At 42.9% G+C, this 21,250-nt stretch overlaps 1 protein-coding gene and 1 long non-coding RNA gene across 3 annotated transcripts in view; both read right to left on the bottom strand.

The window, feature by feature from the left end:
- The window catches only part of ACBD6 (acyl-CoA binding domain containing 6), an 81,482-nt gene extending 61,797 nt beyond the window's left edge, over positions 1–19,685 (bottom strand). For both annotated transcript variants that reach the window (XM_015636756.3, XM_033516408.1), the window contains exons 1-3: positions 19,478–19,685; positions 13,030–13,094; positions 12,429–12,525 (exon numbers count right to left, since the gene is read on the bottom strand). In XM_015636756.3, coding sequence (XP_015492242.1) covers positions 12,429–12,525; positions 13,030–13,094; positions 19,478–19,675 — 360 coding nt within the window. In that variant the 5' untranslated portion in view covers positions 19,676–19,685. The remainder of the gene's footprint in view (positions 1–12,428; positions 12,526–13,029; positions 13,095–19,477) is intronic.
- Positions 77–772, bottom strand: LOC117244780. The gene is made up of 2 exons (XR_004498503.1): positions 557–772; positions 77–138 (listed from the first exon to the last, which is right to left on the bottom strand). It is a non-coding gene; the product is annotated as an uncharacterized LOC117244780 (long non-coding RNA).
- Positions 19,686–21,250: the final 1,565 nt, after the last annotated feature.

Genomic DNA, 21,250 nt, shown 5'->3' with positions numbered 1-21,250 from the left:
TGTCCCCGGAACAATGCGGGAGGCTCCTCCGGCGGTGCCGCTAATGAGGCGTGAAATGAGGACAAACAATGTTCTCTTCCAAAGGTATTTTCCACCTGTATCCTTCTGACTTTACAGCTCGGCTGAACTTCATGCTACCTGCAGCGGGAGCGAAATATTAACCCTAAATATTAACCCTTTGGAGGTGATGCTACTATAGGAAATACATCTTTAAGTATTTATAAAATTAGGCATCGTTTTACATGGTTTAAATTGATCAAATCCTTCCTTCCCGACTAAGATATGAGCTCAGCATTTCTCCCAGCTCTTTACTGGTGTGAAAAACGAGGTTCACATATTTTTTATAGAATTTAAAAGTTTAATAGAAAGACAATTAGGATATAAAAATAAAGTATACAGATACGGCCGGGTGTCTCTGCATTCAGCCAAGAGAGCACACCTTGCTAACAAAGGATTGTCCCTTAAAAACAGAACCTTACTGCATATTCATAAATTCATACATATTCATACATTCTTCTTAAGTTTTGGATGTTTCTTTGTTTAGATTTTGACTCACCCCCTTCCCAATAAATCGATCTTCTTGGCTCCACCGAGTTTCACATTCCCTGATAACAGAAATGCAATAAATTCCTCCCCCAGAGCTCTGGTCACTGCTGTCCTCATCTGGACAAGATGATCTAAGAATGGAGGGGGGGCTCTAATTATCTTTTTCAGTCTTTGGATTGTACAAACAAAAGTAGTTTTTGTTTTAATGCTATGCCATAGCTCAACATATATGTATATGATACCACTATTTCTAATTATTATCAATAACAGAAATAGAAGGAACTATATTAATATAACAAAGTTTTCTAACCTTATACATACAACATTTATTTTAATATTTGCAAAAAGCCAACAATGCAATGTGTATCTATAACACTGGGTAAGGCAGTAAGACCCAAATAAGATACAAATTCCTCCTGGCTGAGGGCAAAGCCACTTTTCACAAAAGGCTGCTGTACCCTCCCCACCAGCCCTATTAATAACTGTCATAAACAGAATATTTTATTATTCCTCTGTCCAAAATCCTTCTTGGCTCCCAGCAGCAGCGTGCACATGACTCAGCACCTGGAGCCTTTTCAAGAACCCACTGAGGATCTGAACAATCTGAGCAAACTGCCCGTGAAAAACAGCAGCACACTCTGCAAGATAACGTGGGGTTGAGGTGGTTTTTTTTGTTTGTTTTAAATATTGAAGGGGAAGTTTAGTTAATATTCCAATAATGTCTATGTAAAGTTTTCCAGTTCTCATCACAGAATTTCCCTTTAAAAAAAACAAACCAACAATTTAAGACAGGGAAAATATTTTCCAGATTACAGTCAAAAAATAAAAAACAAACATACTGTAAGTAATGTCATAGTTAAATAGTTCTGCGATCTAAAGCAAAGCCTGGCAGATTACTCATTTAACTGTAACGACTTAATTAATAACTGCACCATAATCATAGCTGGAAATTAGTAGTAAAGACACTCAGAGGAAGGGAAATAAATGTAAAACACATAACATAATTTTGAGCAAGTCTTATGCTTGCTAGGAGCTGTCATTTCGTGACTCACTGTATACATTTTAGCATATGCGTGGAAGGAAATACCACACTTAATAAAAAGCCCTGAAGCAGTGACTTCCCAGTTTTTGGTTTGTGGAGCTCTTTTTTTAAAAGGAAAAGCAGACATGGAGGTGGCAAACACAAGACCACCATCAAGCTCCTTTCCTCACGTTCTTTTTGTGGGCTCTGACAAAACTTGCAGATTCCCAGTCTGCAGTGTTGTTTGGACCTTTCCAAGGTGAAGGAAACCAGGTCAGTCCTGGAGCAATCAATCCCTTCTGTCCCATCACCTGTATGAAAATCCATGGATGCCCAAGCAGAGGGAACCAAGCTACAAACACAGCCTGTAATTGTTGGGGGTTTTCATTAATCTAATACAAAATATTTATAGAGATTTACACAGACATTTGTAGGAACAATATATTCTGAGCCAAGCTGGAAATACTGAACAACTCCGTGGCTTGGGATGATACAGGTGGCTCTGAAGCCTGAAAACTGCAGGTAACCCTAATTTTTGATAAATAAATGACATCAGCAGCCATCCTCTGCTTTCTGAAGTGACACTGGGCCAGACATCACTGCAGTGGCCCAACATCCCCACTGTCAAAAGGAACAGCTCTGAGGCTGCTTGACCAGTGCCATGAACATTTATCTCCCCCAGCAGATCGCAGCTGTGAAGGCAGAGAGTGGATTTATGAGGTCTGCAGGCACAGAAATGAAGAGATCTTCGCTGGTCACAAGCAGGAACAAGAAGGATTCCAAATGTTCAGTGCAACCCAGAACACTCAGCCAGAGGGATGCAGGATCTGGATGCAGCTGCCTGTGGAATAGCCCTTAGTGCTGAGCACTGGGACTGTATCTGAGCCTTTCCCTAGCTTTATGTTGGTTACTTCAGCTCAAAGTACCTGCAGGATGCTCTAGAGACATTTGAGGAGTGCCACCTCTCCTTAGAATAGGAGTAATTTGGTACAACAGTGTCCAAGTATCCAAGCAGGAAACAATAGCTGCCCTTTTAAAGGAAAACTTTTTCCAATCTAAGAGACAAATAGTGTTTACATGACATTAACCAATGTGTGAGTTAACATCCAAACAAAATCTTAATCTCCAGTAATTACACTCAATACTTCCTTGATATTTCCTGTAAAGAGCAAGCTAAACATAAACACTTAACATTTTCCTAACTCAAAAAGCAGTATTTTCACTAAAGAAACAGCTTAATTATGCTACAGCTTATGTTACACATAAAACAATTACAGCTGGTTTCTCCTACCCAAAAGCATATGCTATTTTCAATTGACACAAATTCCCCCTTTTAAACCAGCCTTTGCCTTGCCATGTGAAGCAGAAGGGTACACAGACCCTTCCTGTGTTTGAATACTCAAGGAAATGTCTACAGCTCCACACCTAAACATCAATGTATGACATATTCCACATTAAGATAAACCTGCTGCAATTTCTACCCAAGTTCCTGATATTTTTTTTTTAAGAGCTTCTGACACAGCAAGCTGAGAATCTTACAACACCTTCAATTACTTGGAAAAATCAGATTTTTATTTATTTTTTTTTATTTATTTTTTCTTAAATGAGAGGTTGAGCCCTTCCCCATTTAAAGCAGTCAAGCTGCTTCTGCCCAGCCTGGTGGGTTGCTGGCCAAAACAGGAGCAGGAGTTTGAGGATGGGCTGCCACAGCTCCCAGGAGAACAGCAGAGAAAGTCAAAGCCCCTCTCTGGAATGTCCACCAAGTGCCACAAACAGAGGAGTCAGTCCCTGCTCCTCCCACCTTCACACAGCACCTCACTTGACTATCCCAAGAGATGGGATTTTTCCGTGTTTCTGGGCACTCTGGGAAACATTGGGGTCCACAGGTGTCAGGAAGGCTCTCTCTTGCTGAGGAAGTGATGTGAGCAGCAGGAATCATCACACAACCACAGAATGGTTTGGGTAGGAAAGCTCCTTAAAGATCACCTACTTCCACCCCAGCTAAATCTGGGCAGAGAAGGCAGATCTTGCCCTCCTGGTCCTCCTCACTTCACCTTACAATTTCCTATTTATTTTTCCTCCCCTTCCAAAGCTCCTGTTCCACCAGAGGCTCTGCTCTCTGCCCCAAGCTCCTGAACTGCCCATGGCAGATTCCTGCTTGGTTCAACACCCCTGCCCTGCCAGCCCATCCTGCAGCTTTCCCAGCCCTCAGTTTGGTCATGTCAGCACTACCAAAAAGCATCATGCACCGATTTGTTTCAGCCAGAGGAGTTTTCAGGACAGAAATGAACCTCACAGGAAAGTTTTGGTTGCTGGTGGAGTCACTTCTCATGTCACAACACTGCTCTTTTCTGCTTCCAGCCTCACACAGCTACTTCACAAAAAAGAGCTTTTCGATGCTTTCATCATTCACATTTTTGTGGCTGAGGAGCAGCAGCATTGCTGCTAAAATCTGCAACAAATGAAAACTGCACTTGGTATTTACACACCTTCTTTGCCTTGACAGAAACTGCCACCTCAAGGCAGAAAAATGACAGAGGGCACCTCTGGTTGCATTTCAGTCATTTCAGCTTCTGGCCTGAAATTTTAACAAATTCAAACTTGCCATCTCAGTTTAAGCCAAGATCTTGGGCCCTCCTTGGAAATATCAGTATTTAACCATTTTCTGTCAACTCAGCCACAGAAGCAACAACCCTCAGGAGAGGATCTGTGGCAACTGACACCTGATGTGGTGATCCTTCCCTGACACTGAGATGCTTTCTCAGCTAGGAGAGCAACTGCTCAAGTGAAGTTTTGAGATCCCAGAGCTCAGCTGCATCCCATACTTCCAATCCCACAGCCATGGGATGACAGAAGAACCAGGTGCTGTGGGACTGCAGCCAAACAGCAGAACCTGTTACTTCTGGACAATGATTACATTGATAAGAAAAAAAGCAACAAATTCCCTGCTGCACAGAAAATTACACAGTAAAGTGTTTTGGCTCACTCTGCTACATCTTGCCATCACTGTATGCCAGTAGTTTGAGATTTTATATATATAAATTTACTTCCTCCTTTTTTTTTTTCAATTGCTTCTGGTGTATCTGGCCAGCATGCAGTGTCTTCATCCACCTGCAAGCCAGGAATCATGATACTGGGATGTCACACACATCACTTTGCTGCAGCAGCACACTCAGCAAGGCAGAGCTACACCTCTAATTACTCTTTTTTCTCTGTATACATCCCAAATAGTATATTCTGTAATATTTCTGTAATCAGATAGTGAAAATTATTTAAGTGATGTAGTAAAAAAATAATTAAATATTAATATTCAACTAAAATCACTAATGGTGATTCCCCACAATTTTTTGGTTGGATTTATCAAAACCCACTACTGTTACATCCAAGTAGCTACAAGAGGTTATGTTATGCTACTCACAGCCCAGTAACAACAGAGTGCATTGACACTGCTGGATCTGAGCTGGAAAAATGAGGACTAACATCTCTACAAGCCAAAGTCAGCCCTTAGAGTGCTGGTAAGAATGCATATTTAACATCCAGTGTGTTTTCAGCAAGAACAGGCACCTTGAAAGGAGGGAGAGAGAAGAGGCATAACCCTTGTCATGATAATTCTCTCCTTTGAAGAAGCTTTGGGGCATAGAAATGTGGGCAACCTCTGTACAGGATTCCAGTGCAGCCTTCAATCCACGACTGCATTGCTGGTTTGCTGCCTAAGCTTCAGCCTCTCTGAAATACAGACTTGCAGCTTGGCACTGTTGTATTTCAATCAATCGCTTGGTCGAGGATCAGAATGTCATAAATAAAAGAAGCTGAGACCATAAATTTCTGCAGAGATGTAAAATCAAAGGGAACAATCCAACAGACTCCCAGGGGGTAGGAGGCTGACACATATTCCAGCTGTTTATATTTCTGCTATGAGATGCTTGTTCATTTTAACTTCTTCACTTCTGCACAGATTGCCAGAGCCACAATTCCAAACAACTGAAAATACCAGTGTGGGTCTGGCATTTTGTTTTGTGCTCTACAATAAAAGGCTGCAGAAGAAAAAAAAAACCAAATCCTGTGATTGATCAAATTTGTCCACAGCTGAAATCCCAGCCCCACCAGCACAGCACCCCAACACCTGGCAGGTGAGTTACTTGCAAAGACAGGGACAGAAAGGCAGCAAATCACCTATGGACACAGCTTTATCTGCATCAAGGACTTAAAGCATCAGCACACACTCCTTGTGAGAAGATGCAGCAAAGCAATGCTACCACCTTTATTGAGGAAGAATGGGGAGATTTAGTTTGTATTTGTAGTGTGGTATTTTTGTTTCTGACACAAAAGGAACTACAAAACATCCCCTTGCTAATAAGAAAAATTAGTTCTGAAAGCATGGTCCAAAAGCAAAGCACCTAAAGCCTAATTTTGCAGATAATAAAGTGCCTTTTTTCCAACTGGGATAAAATAAGATGGGTCACTCCACCTCCAGTCTCACAAGTAGGAGTGAAATGTACCCAAACTGCAAGGTTTTGGGAGCCATGCACAGCAAATAACTGCATCCTCCACTAACTCCACTTGCATGCTAGAGATTGTCCCTCACAGAGCTGGCAAAAGGCAGAAGAACCCTTCTGTGTGCTAAGATCTAAACCTTTTCAGGATATAAAAACCCTCAAAAGCTATTGCATACCCCAATGTGGTTCAAAAAAAAAACTCAGCAGTTTGTCTAAAACCAGAGGACCCTGTAGTCTTACACTCCCCAAAGCCACAAGCCCAGGGTGGATCAATTTTCTGGTTTTCATCTTAATTTCTAGTGTTTCATTTTCTGCTAAAAAATTAATAATAACAAAAAATACAGGCTTGATGGTTTGGCTTTGCTCTGTTTTGTTTTCAAAGGGGAAGAGCTTGATTAGAGTTTACAAATTGTTTCAGTGATATGCTTCTTCCAGTGTGGTCACCACTGAAATAAAAATAATGTAGAGCAAAGAGTGATCTTTGTTTTCCGTATTTTGTTAGTAATTATTATTGTTGTTATCAACATTTGGGTTAAAAAAACAAACAAAAAAATCAGATATTAAATTCCCTAAAGATGAATTACCATAGCAGGATCCATATAAAAAATGTGCAGAGCAAAGCCACTGCAGCACTGTGGCTCCTCTTCCCAGTGTGCTGCACTAGCACAGGACAGCAAGCTTTAGGGAGCACAGCCATAATTTGATTAGTGCCCACTTTACACGATGCAATTAAATTGCTTTTATACTACAAAAGAAATAAAGTTGCTATTTTTTCAAAGTTTTTGACCTCGTAGCACGGCAAGCCATAAATTGAGATATTTCCCCAAACAAAGCAGGTATGTGAGCTCACTGCTGCTGGTGACAGGCAGAGAGAGACCCAAACAGGTCTTTTCCCTTCCTGCTCTTCCCATCCCCCTTGTAATCCTGCCCACACCACTCTGCTGCTCTTTCCCAACCACAAACAGTGGCTGCTGGGCCAGATTATCAAGGGAGACATCTGTTTGACTGATAGACAAAACAGGAAAACACGATGGGCACACTCGTTTTGTTTACAGACAACAGTTTTTCTAATTCATCTCTTAATTTCCAGAAGAAATTCTGCTGGCCTGCAGAACTAACCAAGAAATCTACAGATTTCAGCCTGAAACTGCATTTACCAGCCACTAATCTAATTCTTATAAGTTGACCAGACATAAAGCCTGTAAGCTGCAAAAGATCAAAGCTTCTCGTTCCAGATATCAACAGGGCAGACTTGAGCAATGAATCCGAAATTAAGAAAAATTCAAGTTTTGATTTCCAAATTTATTTATTTTTTAATGTCTTTGGAAACAGTTTGTATTTGAGTCATTTTAGAAATTTTTCAGTTCTCTTGGAGATCCTACACTACAGAGATTCTAAGTTGCCTTGGAAAGCTTACTTAAATACAAGACGCTCATCAATTTAAATAAATTGTTAAAATAATTCAGTTACCACCTGGTACAACCTGCCAAAAGCACATAGACCTCAGCTCTTCTGCAAATCTGGGAATTGTTTCTCCTGCTTTTCACTGTTATCCCTGAACTGCAAATTCTCTTTCCCACATTTTAGTTTCAACCTGCTTATTGCATATAAATGTGACAGAGAAAGGTTATTTCACCAGAAGGCAGAAGGGATGGAGCCCAGCCCTGGGCACAGGGTACCTGGCCACCCACCTTATCAAATATTGCCCCCTGCAGTACTTCCTGCAAAAACATCCAATGGACAAATCCATCTGTTTTACTCCTGAAGGTTTTCCAGCTTACTGGACTGCTCTGAGCCTGCAGCAATTGTGAATTTGCTATTTTATTCACTCTGAAGTTTGTTTTCTGTTTCATGAGCCCTTTTGTTCCCCCAAGGGTCCTCTCCTGGCATGACCTGGTGCTCCTACATCAGCCCACCAAAGGAGAGATTTTATTCCCATTCACTATTTGGGCCAGAGTAAAGAGAATTAAATCCTGCCCTACTCAAACAAGGCACAGAACAGTACTTAAAAAAAACACAGCTTAAAGGCAACTTTCTCCCCTGTAAACATCAGAACTGGGACTTCACACCTTTAAAAGCCAAAAAAAATATTTGGTAAATGCCTATTCTCTTTCAGGTGGAGCTCTCTTTCCCTTAGAGAGAAGTCTCTGCTCTTCAGATCCCTGATCTCCAACTTTCCTCATTACACAGCAGAAATTTTACTAACCACATTATTGGTCAAGCCGAGTCAAACAAGTTAAAATGCCAACTTTTTAAACTTTGATATATAAATAGAAAATCTTCAAGTTCTCCTGTGAGTTTCAACACTCAAACCAAATAGGAAGAGGCATCTAAGTGTTTAGGAAAGGATGCCACTGAAGTTAGTAGTGACAAGCTGTTCAGATTGGAACTGGTAAATACACAATATAAGAAATAGGAAAAGGAAATATTTAGAACCGAGCGATGCCAAAATTGCAATCAGCAAATGGAAGGCTAAATGTGCTGAGCAAATCTGGATGCTTTTTTTATTATTTATTTTTATTGTTTGAGCTGTGCCATATAACCATCTCGTTACAAGAACGGATCAATAACAGCTCCCGGCCACCCCGCTGCAGTGTCGTGTCACACCTCCAACAGGATTTCAGTGGAAGGGATGTGTTCAACTCCACTAAGGAAAGAAGTGCTGGCCTGTTTCTGCTTCTTTGGGTTTGAAAAACCTGGATGCTTGAAGCCAGTGGGGATTTGTGATATCCAAGACAAGAGAGAGAGGAGGATTTTGGAATGTGTGGGGGACTGCAAACAGTCACTACCACGCACTGAAGTGCCCGATCATGCAGCGATGTAGGTGAGAACAAAGTGACTGCATGAAGGTGCCTGACACCCATCTTCTGAAGGTGACACTCCCCAAATCCCTGAGCCCAGTGCTGAGGCTGCAGGGGGAATGCAGAGCCAGAGGGACACGCATGTGGTGGCTGGCAGGGAGGGCAGGTGAGTGTCACCACCTCGCTCATGCCAGCCAAAGCCACCAAAAGCAGCTTTTTACTGCCATTTATTGCCAGTAAAGCTCCATTTACGGCCAGTAAAGCAGGAAGAGGACAGGTGAACATAGGAGGAGAGAAGCAGCAGGGACACATCTTCCTTTGTAGAGGTCCAGAAGCAGTGGGAGGTGTTGATGGCATGAAATGTTTCTGTTTCAGGCTGGAGAATGCAAAAGAATGGCTTCATAAATTATTCTCTGTTCTGAAGGAAGAGTGAATAGACTTGAAGGACAGGTGATGTCTCTGAAATATGCAAATAGAGCTGAGCTGGTCCAAGCAATTACCTTTCCACTGCCTGGAACTTCAGACTGAAAGGAATGACTCACAAGAAACAAAAGATGTGCTAAAAGGTAGAAGATGACGAAGGAAGACTGCATCAAGAGGAGAATGGAGACAGCATGGAAAAGAATATTCCTGACCTCCTACTAACAGCTGTTCTTGGGAAAAGGAACAAAACAACCCACAACACGTAGTAAGACCATGCCAACACAGAAGGGCTGAATTGCAAAACATCCTGGAAGGTAATTGTGATTACTGGTTCTAGACAAACACAGCCATGAGATTCCCTGGCTTCATGGATGTAAAGACAATGGACCTCACCTCAAATATCCTCGAGGTTACTTGTTAATTTTAAAGGTTTTCCAGCAAATAAAATTGCTGAAAGTAAGTGCAGTATGATCATTTCTTCCCAGGTTTTAGACAAAGCTCAGAAAATGAAGATTAGCCAGAACTATGGGGCAACCTGCAGGCAGCAAGGGTGAAAAAAAAACCATGAAACCACATTGAAAACAATGATACTGTCAAAAAGATTCTGTCAAAAATGGCACAGAAACTTCAGAGAGAAGAGAAAAGCTATGCTGCTGCCTCTCCACATTCAGCTGTCTCCTAATGAAGTCTGGGTACTCCAAAGTCAGTGCAGGAACAGGAAGCAGCAGGTGAGATTTGGGCTGCTGTTAGAGTTCTCATTGCTTCTGGACACAAATTCACTCTGCATCAGAACTCTTTTACTTTGATTTTTTTTTTTTTACCATCCAAAACAAAGATACTAAATTAAAGAATATTAAATTAAAGCAGGTTACTCTGATACTAGACGTGTTATAATAAAGAAACTTCAATATGAAAGAATGAATCAATGGTGAAACAAGAAAAAGGAATAAAGAAGTGGATCTATTTGGACTGCACAAGAAATACTGCATTTAGTTCCATTCTATTTATTAACATTTATTAACAGCCTGAAGGCTGCAGAACAGCAGCAAATCTGCTGAAGGAAAAATGAACCTATGAAAAACAAAATAAGCAGTTTTAAGCTTAAAATGTTACTAAAGGATCAAAATGATAAAGCCCTTTTGCAGATATATGGAACAGGAGACTGAGGAGGATTTAAAATAACACAAAAGAACAACTTTAATGGATGTGATGAACAGCTGAAGAAAAAGTAAGTTGGAAACATTGAGAAAGCTTTAAAATAGCAAAATCCACGAGGATGCACAGTAAGAAATTGAAGGGTTTTGTACTATAATTACTATTTATGATTCATAATGATATGAAAGCCAAACTTTTCAAATTTGTAACGTGCACTTTATGCTGCTTTTAACCAAGCATTTGGAGTATTTAATTCACAATCTATGGAACGTAAGAAAAACCTGAAGGTACCCAGCAGATGAGCACGTAAAGGAGACACAATGACAGTGATGAAGCACCTTGTAATGTACCCACAGCTCTTTTCTATAAATCCAATTTGAAATTTGGAGACTAAAGTAGCTATTTTATCTCCATCCCCTGACAGATGCATCTCCATCATTTTAAAGAACAGAGCTCCCTCTCGTGGCTCCAGAACGTGGATTTGGTGGGGAGAAGGAAAACCAGGAGAGCAGCAGGAGATGCTCCAGAGAGGACTCCTGAGAGCATTTTGGTCCTATAAAAGTGGAATTAAAAGAATGATGTAATAAGGACAGGTGAATTCTTGTGAAGAATTTGCTGTTAAGGTAACCTCTTTACCTTAGGGGAAGAGGAGGGGAAGAGTGCTGCCAACCTTTCTTTGTTTGCTGTATGGGTTCTTTAAAATATTTGTTTTATAAAAACATATTACTCCTTTTTCCTGGCTCACAATTTTTTAACCTGAAGCTCACAACTCTGACAGTAAGGATTTCTCTGAGACAAGGAAGTGAATACCCAAAAAAGCTAAGCCTTTCACAATGCTGAAAAATCTGTTCAGGAAAGCACTGAGTGTTTTGTTTGAATTATTTTTTTCATTTAAAAATTAATATTCATGTGTTTCACTTGACACTTACTTCATTCAGGATTATACACGGATGTTTACAAATTCCTTTATTTCTGTATGAGAATTTTAGCCTGGACAAGAATTTACTCAGAAAGCAGCCAACTTTAGCTAACTGCACAGCACATAAAACTATTTTCTCCAAGGGCATTAAAAAGGATTTTTTCTAAACGTCAACCTTTCTTTGCTGCAAAAACACTATGAATGGCATGAAAAATGAATTAGTGAAGAAAAAAAAATTAACCTTAAGTCTCAAGAACATCATCAGAAGACAACTCAAAATCAAATTCTTGATTCATAGGGTTGTGCCCACACAAGATTTTGCTTCCAAAGCATAGGAGCAGAGAAGAACAAATTTCCTACCATGTGAAGAAATTACCATGCCTACAGAAATTTACTATTAGTGAAATATCTCCACTCTATTTCCAAAAGCTATACTTTTTCTAAAGAGCAATCCTCTTTAAAAATTGTATAAAAGTCAGTTTATAAACAGGAGATTGAATCCTTAAGGATTCAATCAAGTAATAAACCTGGTAGATGAAAGACAAATTAATTAAAATGACAGTACAGTCTCCCTGTAACACACAGCTACAGACTTGTTATGTTGGAGTACCTAATCATAATCAGATTTGGTAATTTGCTGCATGGAAACAAAAAGGAAACATTTTTAGAATTGATCATTCAGTTCATGTCACTTTCATGGAGATTGCTTTCTATTGATCAACATTTTAAATAGTAGTTGAAAAGAGAAGGATGAGAAAAGGATAAAAAGTATCTTTACATGCTAAATACAGCATGAACCAATAAGAGCAAAATAAATTAGATCACTACAGCCAAACCAACCCTGTGCATGCGCTCGCTGTAAAATGAAGACCATTATGAATGAAAGAGATGGTTCTTCATGCTTCAGTCATAACAAAAGGAGAGTTTTAAAAACGAATTTAGACTTTAATCTGCTCAGAATGAAGTTTTCCATGAAGCAATTAAAGCCTGTGAGAAGCTGAACCATTGTCAGCTTCACGAAGACAAACGCTGGTTTGTTTTCCAAACGACATTTCCACGTTTCCTACCTGTGGATTCCAACTGGGGTCGAGTTTTTTCACGGCAGCGATGTATTCCTGCATGGCTTGGTGAGGGCTGGTATCTCCCAGGGCTTTCCAAGCCTCCCTAGGAGCAACAGCAAAACATCAGTGAGCCCCTCAGAGACAGCACAAGGTGTTTTTATAGTGACATCAGTGGAACACAGCTAACAGATTCATCAAAGTCCTCTCAGGGCATGCAAAGCCATCTTTCATTCAGCTTGAAATGGTCAACTTTTCTCTGAGGCCATGAATGGCCACTGTCAGTGCAGCTCTGTTGTGAAAAGGTCTTTCAGGGGATCCTGATCCAGGCTGGAACACACTTTGTGTTCACAGAGCTGCAGCTATTTTCACATTTTTGCTGTATGCATATCAGTTCTGGATGAAGACAATAAATACAGGAGTCTGGTATTTCACATCTCTATGAGGCATAACAGCAAAGATTTCCCTGTTAATCAAAGGATTTTAAAGCCATTTCAGTGGTGGCTCTGTGAGCTGACATCCCCTAGGTCCTTAAATTGTCAACAGATGAGACAAGATGCAACAAAAAGGAGAGCCAGAATTGCTAGGAATGCCAAGGATTTCCTCTTACCATTTCTGCTTTCCCTCAAAATCAAAGAAGCCTGGCTTGGGGGTGTTACAGGTTCCAAGTTTCACCTAGAGAAAAGAAATTTCCTTCTGTCAGAACAAAACAAAGGGGACTTGTGCAAAGAAAATTCTGTGTTCTAATGGTTTCAGTGTAATAGTGTCATAAGGCCAGAAGAAAGGTTTTTTTGGGAAACAACTTCACCAACCCCATCTTACCCCTGCTTTAGCACCTCTGCATCCCTGGGTTTTCTTTGCATCATGCACAGGAAGCAATTTTGTTGTGCAGCTCATTTCTTTTGCATGCATTACCCACAGGGATAACCAGTGAGTGATTTCTCACTAATGTTATGTTTATTACCCAGCCAAATGCCTCATCCTCCACCAGTATAAAGAAAAATTCTGTTGATTAGGGTTTCTACAGAGATGATTATTCGTTACGGCTGAAATTCACCTGCTTCCGCACAAAGCTCGAGTAAACAGACTTTGCTTAATTATTTTCAAGGTCCCCTGGAAGGCAAGGGGGCAAACTTGGAGCAAAGGAATGCCAGGCAGCTCCTGAATGCTCTGAGGCACCTGGCTGCAGGAAGCACTACATGAGAGACAAGTCAAGGCCTGAGTGCCAGAGATGAAGCAATCTGTCAGAAGCAAGGCAGAAATTAAAATGTGTGTGTGTGTGTGTAGAGGTGAAATTATAAAAAAAAAACACAAGGAAGAAAGGGAATGAGCCAGAACCCAGGGATAGATATATGGAAAAAAGTGTCATAGCCAGTGTAAAACAGACTTGGTGTCAGTGGGATTCAGGCAGTTTTCCACAAGTAAAATTTTTTTTTTTAACACAAGGATGATGGGTGAAAGGCTAGAAGTGAGAGCTGAAGCAGAGCAGCAGCTCCTGGGAAGAAGTTATCACAGCAAGGCAGGGCACAGCACAGATGGGGACCCCAGGGAGGGGACACAGGAACATCCTGGAGGTGGGCAAAGGCTTCTGGAGAAATGTTTTGGTAGCCAAGCAAAACCAAACTGCATCCAGCAAATGTTTTATGAAATATGCTCAAGTGTTCAGGCAGGTGAAGTGCTTAAATCAACTAACAATTCTTCACCTTAACAGGGTGGGGATTTTATGCTGAGGATGGAAGCATTAATCAGGCTTTAAAGAGAGCATGCCCATGCTGAGAGATATTTATTAGTTACACTATGTTTTCATTTAAAGTGTTAGAGGATATGAGTGACTGTAACTGAAATTAATTTTCTGTACATCTGACTGTCTCCCAGTGAGCAATTCATCCAAATTAGAACATCTTAGCTGGCCTTTAAAACAACATATTGCATTTCATGGAGAAATAGGAGAATAGGCTAGCAACAGTTAAGTTCTATAAATCAGTCACAATTCATGTAGTCTAAATGTTTTTTTTTTCTATGCTCTGAGGTGGATTGGGCCACTTGTTTTAAAAAGCAAAACAAGCTAGGGAATAAAATGCAAATTCATTATGTGTATGGAAAATGCCTGCTTGGCAATTCTTTAGTTCAACAGCCAACCTGCAGAAATTGGCCAAGATAGATAAAAAAATAAATCTGTTTTAATACTAATTTTCCACTGCCATCATCAAAACACGACAGCAGTTTCCTCTCTGGAGATTTGGCACTCAAAGGCTGTTCTAGCATTGGGGAAGACTCTTAGTAACATTGATAGTAATACAAATCAAGGAACAGTAGTTAAATTTCATCCATCAAGAGGGGAAAAAAGTGCACTTGTGCCCTGCTTGCTATTTTAAGGAACATTAAAAAGGCTTGCAGTGGTTTTGTTGGAAAGAATAAAACACAAGATTTTGGCTCCTCTCTTTTTGCCGCAAGACTCACAATGCAGGTAAAACCAATGAGGAATTTAATATATAAGGACACCTGAGCCTGACAGATGAGGAAGGAGATAAACATGTCAATACTGACAAAAATGGCAAAATTTTGTGCAGGACTCTGTTCTCCTGCTACTTCCCTAGAGGACCTCAAAATGTGTTTTACTCCATAGCCAGCACGAAGCCAAGAGCCTGTATTAGTATTTTAAATTAAGACTTTCTCATTCTGTGTCCAGAAAATAATTATTGAAGGTCTCTAGGGTGCTGACTGGTTACTTGATGCTCAGCTCTCCTCATTTACAGTTCATCAGCTGCATTAAAAGAACATGACAGCCAGAATGCATTAAAAACTTCCTGGTATTGCTTCTGCATGCAGAGTTGCCTGCAGGCACTATTCTCCTGAGCTGCACATATGTGATCCAGGCAGTGTCTGCAGTCATCTCCATCTGTGGCTAAAATAAATTTGTAAACCTTGGATGAGGCCTTCACCTAAGAGCTGAGGGTCAATGACATTCAGAAGAGGGAGAGATGCTCAGAGGTGTGTTAATGCTGCTCACCATCCCCAAACACCTTCAGCTGCTGCTCCACACCGTGAGAAACCTTGAGATTCTCCTCACACCTTACTCCACCACTGCTTCTCCCTCCCTGGTGGTGGTTAAATGGCTCTTTGCTAATTCTTCTGCCAATATATTTATACAACGGGGTGTTCCAGCCAAATATTCCTACCTGGCTGTAAATCTTGTAAGGTGAATTGTATTTGCAGCCTTCCTGTGGAGCAATAACAGGAACAGAACCTCCATGGACAGCAGGACTAAGCTCTCACTGTACACAAGCCAAGGAAGCTAAATTGCTTTTTCAAGACAGCAATTCCTGCCTGTTCCTGCCCACAGCTCTGCCCCAAGCCATGGGAAAGCCCTGACTGAAAATGGGGTGTAAGGAAGGACAAGCAAACACCAGCCACAGAAAAAGGGTCATGATGGCCAAGGGACTGCAGATCCCAGAGACACAGAAAGTGACACTGGTAACAACCAAGTCAGTGCCATCACACTGGAACCTGCAGGCAGAAATTCCTGTGTTCAGGGCAGGCTCGTGGCATCACATTCCACAACACCTGTAAGACATCATGCAGAATTGGTATTATATCCTTGAGCCCACACTTGGAGACACTACATGCCCTGTTTTGCCATCAGCACTGGATTTCCAGCTTGCCAGCACCTCTCAGCATTTCCATAGATACATTCTCCTTCTCCTGGCAGGGCAGTTTTCCCAGTCCAATAATTCCCAGCAAGTTCTGGATCCCCTCCCCTACCTAAATCACCACTGCTACATCCCTTACTGCATCTTCTGAACATCAGATTTTTAAATCCCCCTCTTGATGGGCAAGCACTCCCTTCACTTCACCACCACACACACAAGGCCCAGACTAGTGATTTGCCCAAAGCCACACAGAAAATAGTGGAAGGAAAGAAAAATCACTCCCAGTCCAGAGCCTTATGACTACTCTGTTCCTCCTGTTGTGGGGCACAGTCATAAACTCAGCAACATCTTCTGAAAATCTCACTGGAGATGACAACTAAGCAATTCCCCTATTTTCAGGTCTCTGACACATAAACAAAATCAGAGAGAAAAGTAATAAAATCCTGAAATGGCCTCCAATAAAAGGTAATAAAATTCCAGGAAAATGCCTATATACCCAAATAGTTTGAAATAAATAATATCCAGTATTTTAACAGAGAGCTCAGCTGTTACTGTCACCTCTTTTATGACGGTGCTGTATCTTAAATCAAAGCCTTTAGTGACACAAACCACTAAACTGGGAAAAGACAAGGATGCCAAATCAAGGACAGTGGACAGATCTGAGTCAGCACCTTTTGTGTGCCAGCAATTCCAGCGTCCACCGGGGTAATATATTAGCAGCTCATTATGCATCCTGATATGGCTGCTGTAATTAAATCCAGAAAACTTGCATGAAGGGCCCTCGTTTTCATTTAAAGCACAAAATGCTACAAAACTTAAAGGTAGCAGGGCATATAATCCTGCAGTGGCTGTGCCAGCAAACATCTCCCATTGCCAGTGGCAGCCCTGCACTCCCAGGCACTCTGTAACAGGGAGGGCACCTTTCCGAACTGGGAAGGCACAGAAATCCAGGAGCCAAGCACAGCCTGAAACCAAGGAGCACAAAAGCACTTGCTGTCACATCCTGCTTGGTCAGGGACACAGGAGAAGGACACAGAAGTGCCCTGTTCTTCTCAGTGAAAGGCAACTGGAAATCCGTGCTGACAAAGTGTTAATTGTCAGCTTTTCCTGACTCTTGTGAGACAGCTTCTGATTTTTGCAATTTTTAACATTAAACTCTTATTGGTCTTACAGAGCTAACATCAGGAAACCCTCTGTAGTCTGTGCACAATCATGAGCTGACAAACAAGCAATCCCTTCCCATTTCCACCCAGGATAGTCACTAAGCATTTGAAACAGAGCAAAAAATAAAGATGTTATTTGCAACAAGCATCCTGAGAATACAGACAAAAAAAATATAGAAAAGACACCCTTTTCTTCTCATCCTGGGCATTGTAAAATTCTCTTCATATTTTTTTTTCCTACCCTCCTTTTTCTTACAAGGGAAAGAGAAACCTGGAGTCCTGTTTAAGCGCTAAGCACAGTCTGAAAACAAAACCTCACGTGACCAGCCTGCTTTTAACATAATTACTGGTCCACAAACCACAGCCTGGGAGCTGCCAGCTTAGAGGATAATTAAATACTGCACTAAAACATTGAGAGCACTTCTATCTACATGGCAGTAGTAGGACACAGGTAATCCATATGGGAAGGAAATAAATGGAATATGTGTACACCCAACTTTGTTCATCCAAATGAGTGGGATTCACTTCTCAAGCTCCTCTTGACACATGCTTGAGCCACAAAATCACAAAAAGGTTTGGGTTGAAAGATCACCTAGATCCACCCCCCTGGCATGGACAGGGACATCTTCCACTAGAACAGGTTGCTCAGAGCTCCATCCAGCCTATATTTGTAGTTTTACTCTTTCCTCATCCGGGTGTAACAACACTTAAGAGTTTTCTGTTTGTCCAAGTTAAGTGATTGTTCCAGTCCTTTGCAACTGATGCTTTGTTTGGTTTGTTTTATGTAAGTTCTCCTGCAGGAGCAGGAATAAGTTACATTGTGTGCTCTGACAGGATGCATCCCATAGCTCACAGGGACTGAAGGGAAACGGGGGTTGTGTTCAAAGTTATAACCAGACTCAACCAGCTCAGTTTTGAAGTTGGTTCTCCACACCAATTTCAACCACCACAGACTGTGCTGAAGCCAAATCAATGCCACAGAATCATTAAGGTGGGAAAAGACCTCCAGGATCACTCAGTCCTGCCTTTGGCCAAACACCACCATTCCCACCAAAACCATATTGCAAAGTGCCCCATCTTCTTGGTTTTTGAACACTTCCAGGGATGATCATTCCCTGGACAGCCCATTCCAGTGTTTTCCCATTCTCTCAGGCAAGAAGTTTTTCCTAATATCCAACCTGGACCTCTGCTGGCAGAACTTGAGTCTGGTTCCTGTTGTTCAAAGGATGCAGCGTCAGGGCCGCCCACAGTTGAGTGAGGGTGGGAGGAACAACAACCAGGGTGATGGATTTACAGAATCATTGGTTTGGAAAAGACCTCTGAGATCACCGAGTCCCACCTTAGACCGATCACCACCTTGACAACCAGACCACGGCGCTAAGGGCCACGTCCAGTTGTTTTTTAAACATCTCTAAGAACAGTGATTCCATCACCGCCCTCCTTCCAGTTCCTGATCACCCTTTCAGTGAGGAATTCTTCCTGAAGTCCAACCTGAACTGCACCTGCTCCAGAACACCTCCTTTTGTCCTGGCACATGTTACTTGGGAGCAGAACCCGACCTCTACCTGGCCACAACCTCCTCTCAGGTGGTTGTAGAAAGCAACAAAGTTTCCCCCGAGCCTCCTTTACTACAGGCTGAGCTCCCTCAGCTCCTCTTCATCAAATTTGTGCTCCAGACCCTTCCCCAGCTCTGATCCCTTTCCTGGACATGCTCCACAACCTCAATGTCCTTCCTGAATCGAGGAGCCCAAAACTGAACGCAGAATTTGAGATGTGGCCTCACCCATGCCCAGCACAGGAGGTCGGTCACTGCCTCGGTCCTGCTGGAACTGAAAATTTCTCTTTTCTGTGTTATTTATCACCGGTCACACTATGGCTGATACAGCCTAGGATGCCCTTGGCCTTCTCGGGCTCATGTCAGCATCGCCAGCTCCTTTCCCGCTGGGGCATTTCCAAACCGCTCTTCCCCCAAATTTCGCGGGGCTTTATCCCACCGGACTCCATCCACCTCCACCGCAAGCACAGCCGGCGTTGTCCCGGAGGAAAACACCCCCGCTCCCGCCATCATCCGGGACGCAACTTTCCTCCTCGCCACCGCTGCCACATTTTGGGCCTCAGCCCCGCAGGCACATGGCCCCGGGAGAGCCCCAGGCACGGCCCCTCGGGGCACCGCACCGGTGTCGCCCCTCAGCCCGGCCCGCCCGCCCCGGGGCCGCGCTCAGCCCGCGGGCCGGTCCCGCCTCACCTGCTTGTAGCGGGCGTACAGGTAGAGCAGCTGCTCCTTGCTGGCGGCGGGCAGCAGCGAGGGGAGCCGCTCGGCCGCCTGCTCGAAGAGCGCGGACAGGTCTCGGCCCGGCAGCGCCGCGCCCGTGGCCGCCGCCTCGGAGCCCGAGCTGAGCTCGCCACCGCTCCCGCCCGCCGCCGACAGCGGGGGCGACGCCATGGCGGCCCGCGCCCGCCCCGGTCCGCCCGGCAACGCGCTCCCCCGCCGCGCCTCGGTACGCGCGGCCGCGCCGCCCGCGGGAAACGCGCGCCGAGCACGAGGGTTCCGGGCAGAGACGTGAAGGAAATGCCAAAATCGCTGAGGTTTGGGAAAGACTTCCAAGGACATCGAGCCCAGACCTTCCCCCAGCAGCACCAATGTGCTCGTCACTAAACCATGTCAGCGGTTTTTAGCGCTTACAGGGATGGTGCCGGTCCTCTAGGCAGGTTGTCCCAAAGATTGACTGCCCTCTCCGTATAAAAACTGTGAAAACCAAAATTCGGTCTTTAAAGTTTTTAAAAGTTTCATGAGGGATAAAAGGGATAAAATCCAGCCCTGGGATGCTTGGCTATCTGCCAAAAGCACACCCTTAGCTTAAAACATTGTTCTTTAGATACTATTACCTTACAGGGGAACATGCATATTCATAAGAATTTATACATATTCACACATTCCTTTGAGTTTAGATGTTCTTTTGCTTGGTTTTAACCTTTGACTTGTGCCATCTTGTAGATTAAACCAATATATTTTATTTCTTCTCGCGGTTCCATCCTGTTGTTTTTACACTCCCTGATAACGAGGAGTCGGTAAATTGGGTTATGGTTTTTTTTTTTCACTCTTATCAAACAGATAGTCTACAAATGCGAGGAACTACCTAATTATCTTACACCATCCTCTGAGTTAGTTACATAAAAACATTTTAACATCACATAGTCTCTATTTTAATATTATGCTACAGCTTAAGACATGTTTATCAAACTATGTACTATTTACATAAACTATACGGTGCATAAATAAACTCACAGATTATACTATACCAAAAAGGAAATAGAAATTGCACCACATCAACAATTATTATTGTTATTATTAATAATAACACGCAAAAGCCAATACATAAATGTGAAAGCCAATACTATATTGTCATTTTATAACAAAACTTCCCTAATATCAAATCTAAACCTCTCCTGCCGCAGCTTGAGGCTGTTTCCTCACATCCTGTCGAGGATGGGAGAAGAGGCTGACACTGAGCTCATCCTTCCCTGGACTTGCTCCAGCACCTCAATGTCCTTCCTGAATTGAGGGTCCCAGGATTGAGGGTGTGACGGATCCAGGGATGGATTAAGGTGGTGGATCTTAAAATTCATCCAGCCCCGCTCCCCGCCCTGGGCAGGGACACCTCCCACTATCCCGGGTTGCTCCAAGCCCCATCCAACCTGGCCTTGAGCACCTCCAGGCATGGGGCAGCCACAGCTTCTCTGGGCAACCCCTCCTGCGGCCCCAGAGCCCCTCTGTGCCCGGCTGCCACCCCCGGGGCTGCCGCTGGCCTCCCCTCCTCCTCCTCATCTTCCTCCTCATCATCATCTTCCTCCTCCTCATCATCTTCCTCCTCATCATCATCTTCCTCATCATCATCTTCCTCCTCCTCTTCCTCCCGGGACCACTGGAGGGCACTCGCGGGCCGCTCCGAGACCATCCCGGGCAGAGAGAGAGTCGGATCCCGGGACACAGTGCCCGGTACCGGCCGGGATCATCCCC

Source organism: Parus major, chromosome 8, assembly GCF_001522545.3.
Source record: "Parus major isolate Abel chromosome 8, Parus_major1.1, whole genome shotgun sequence".
Taxonomy (NCBI): domain Eukaryota; kingdom Metazoa; phylum Chordata; class Aves; order Passeriformes; family Paridae; genus Parus; species Parus major.
This window is presented reverse-complemented; position numbering and strand designations above follow the sequence as displayed.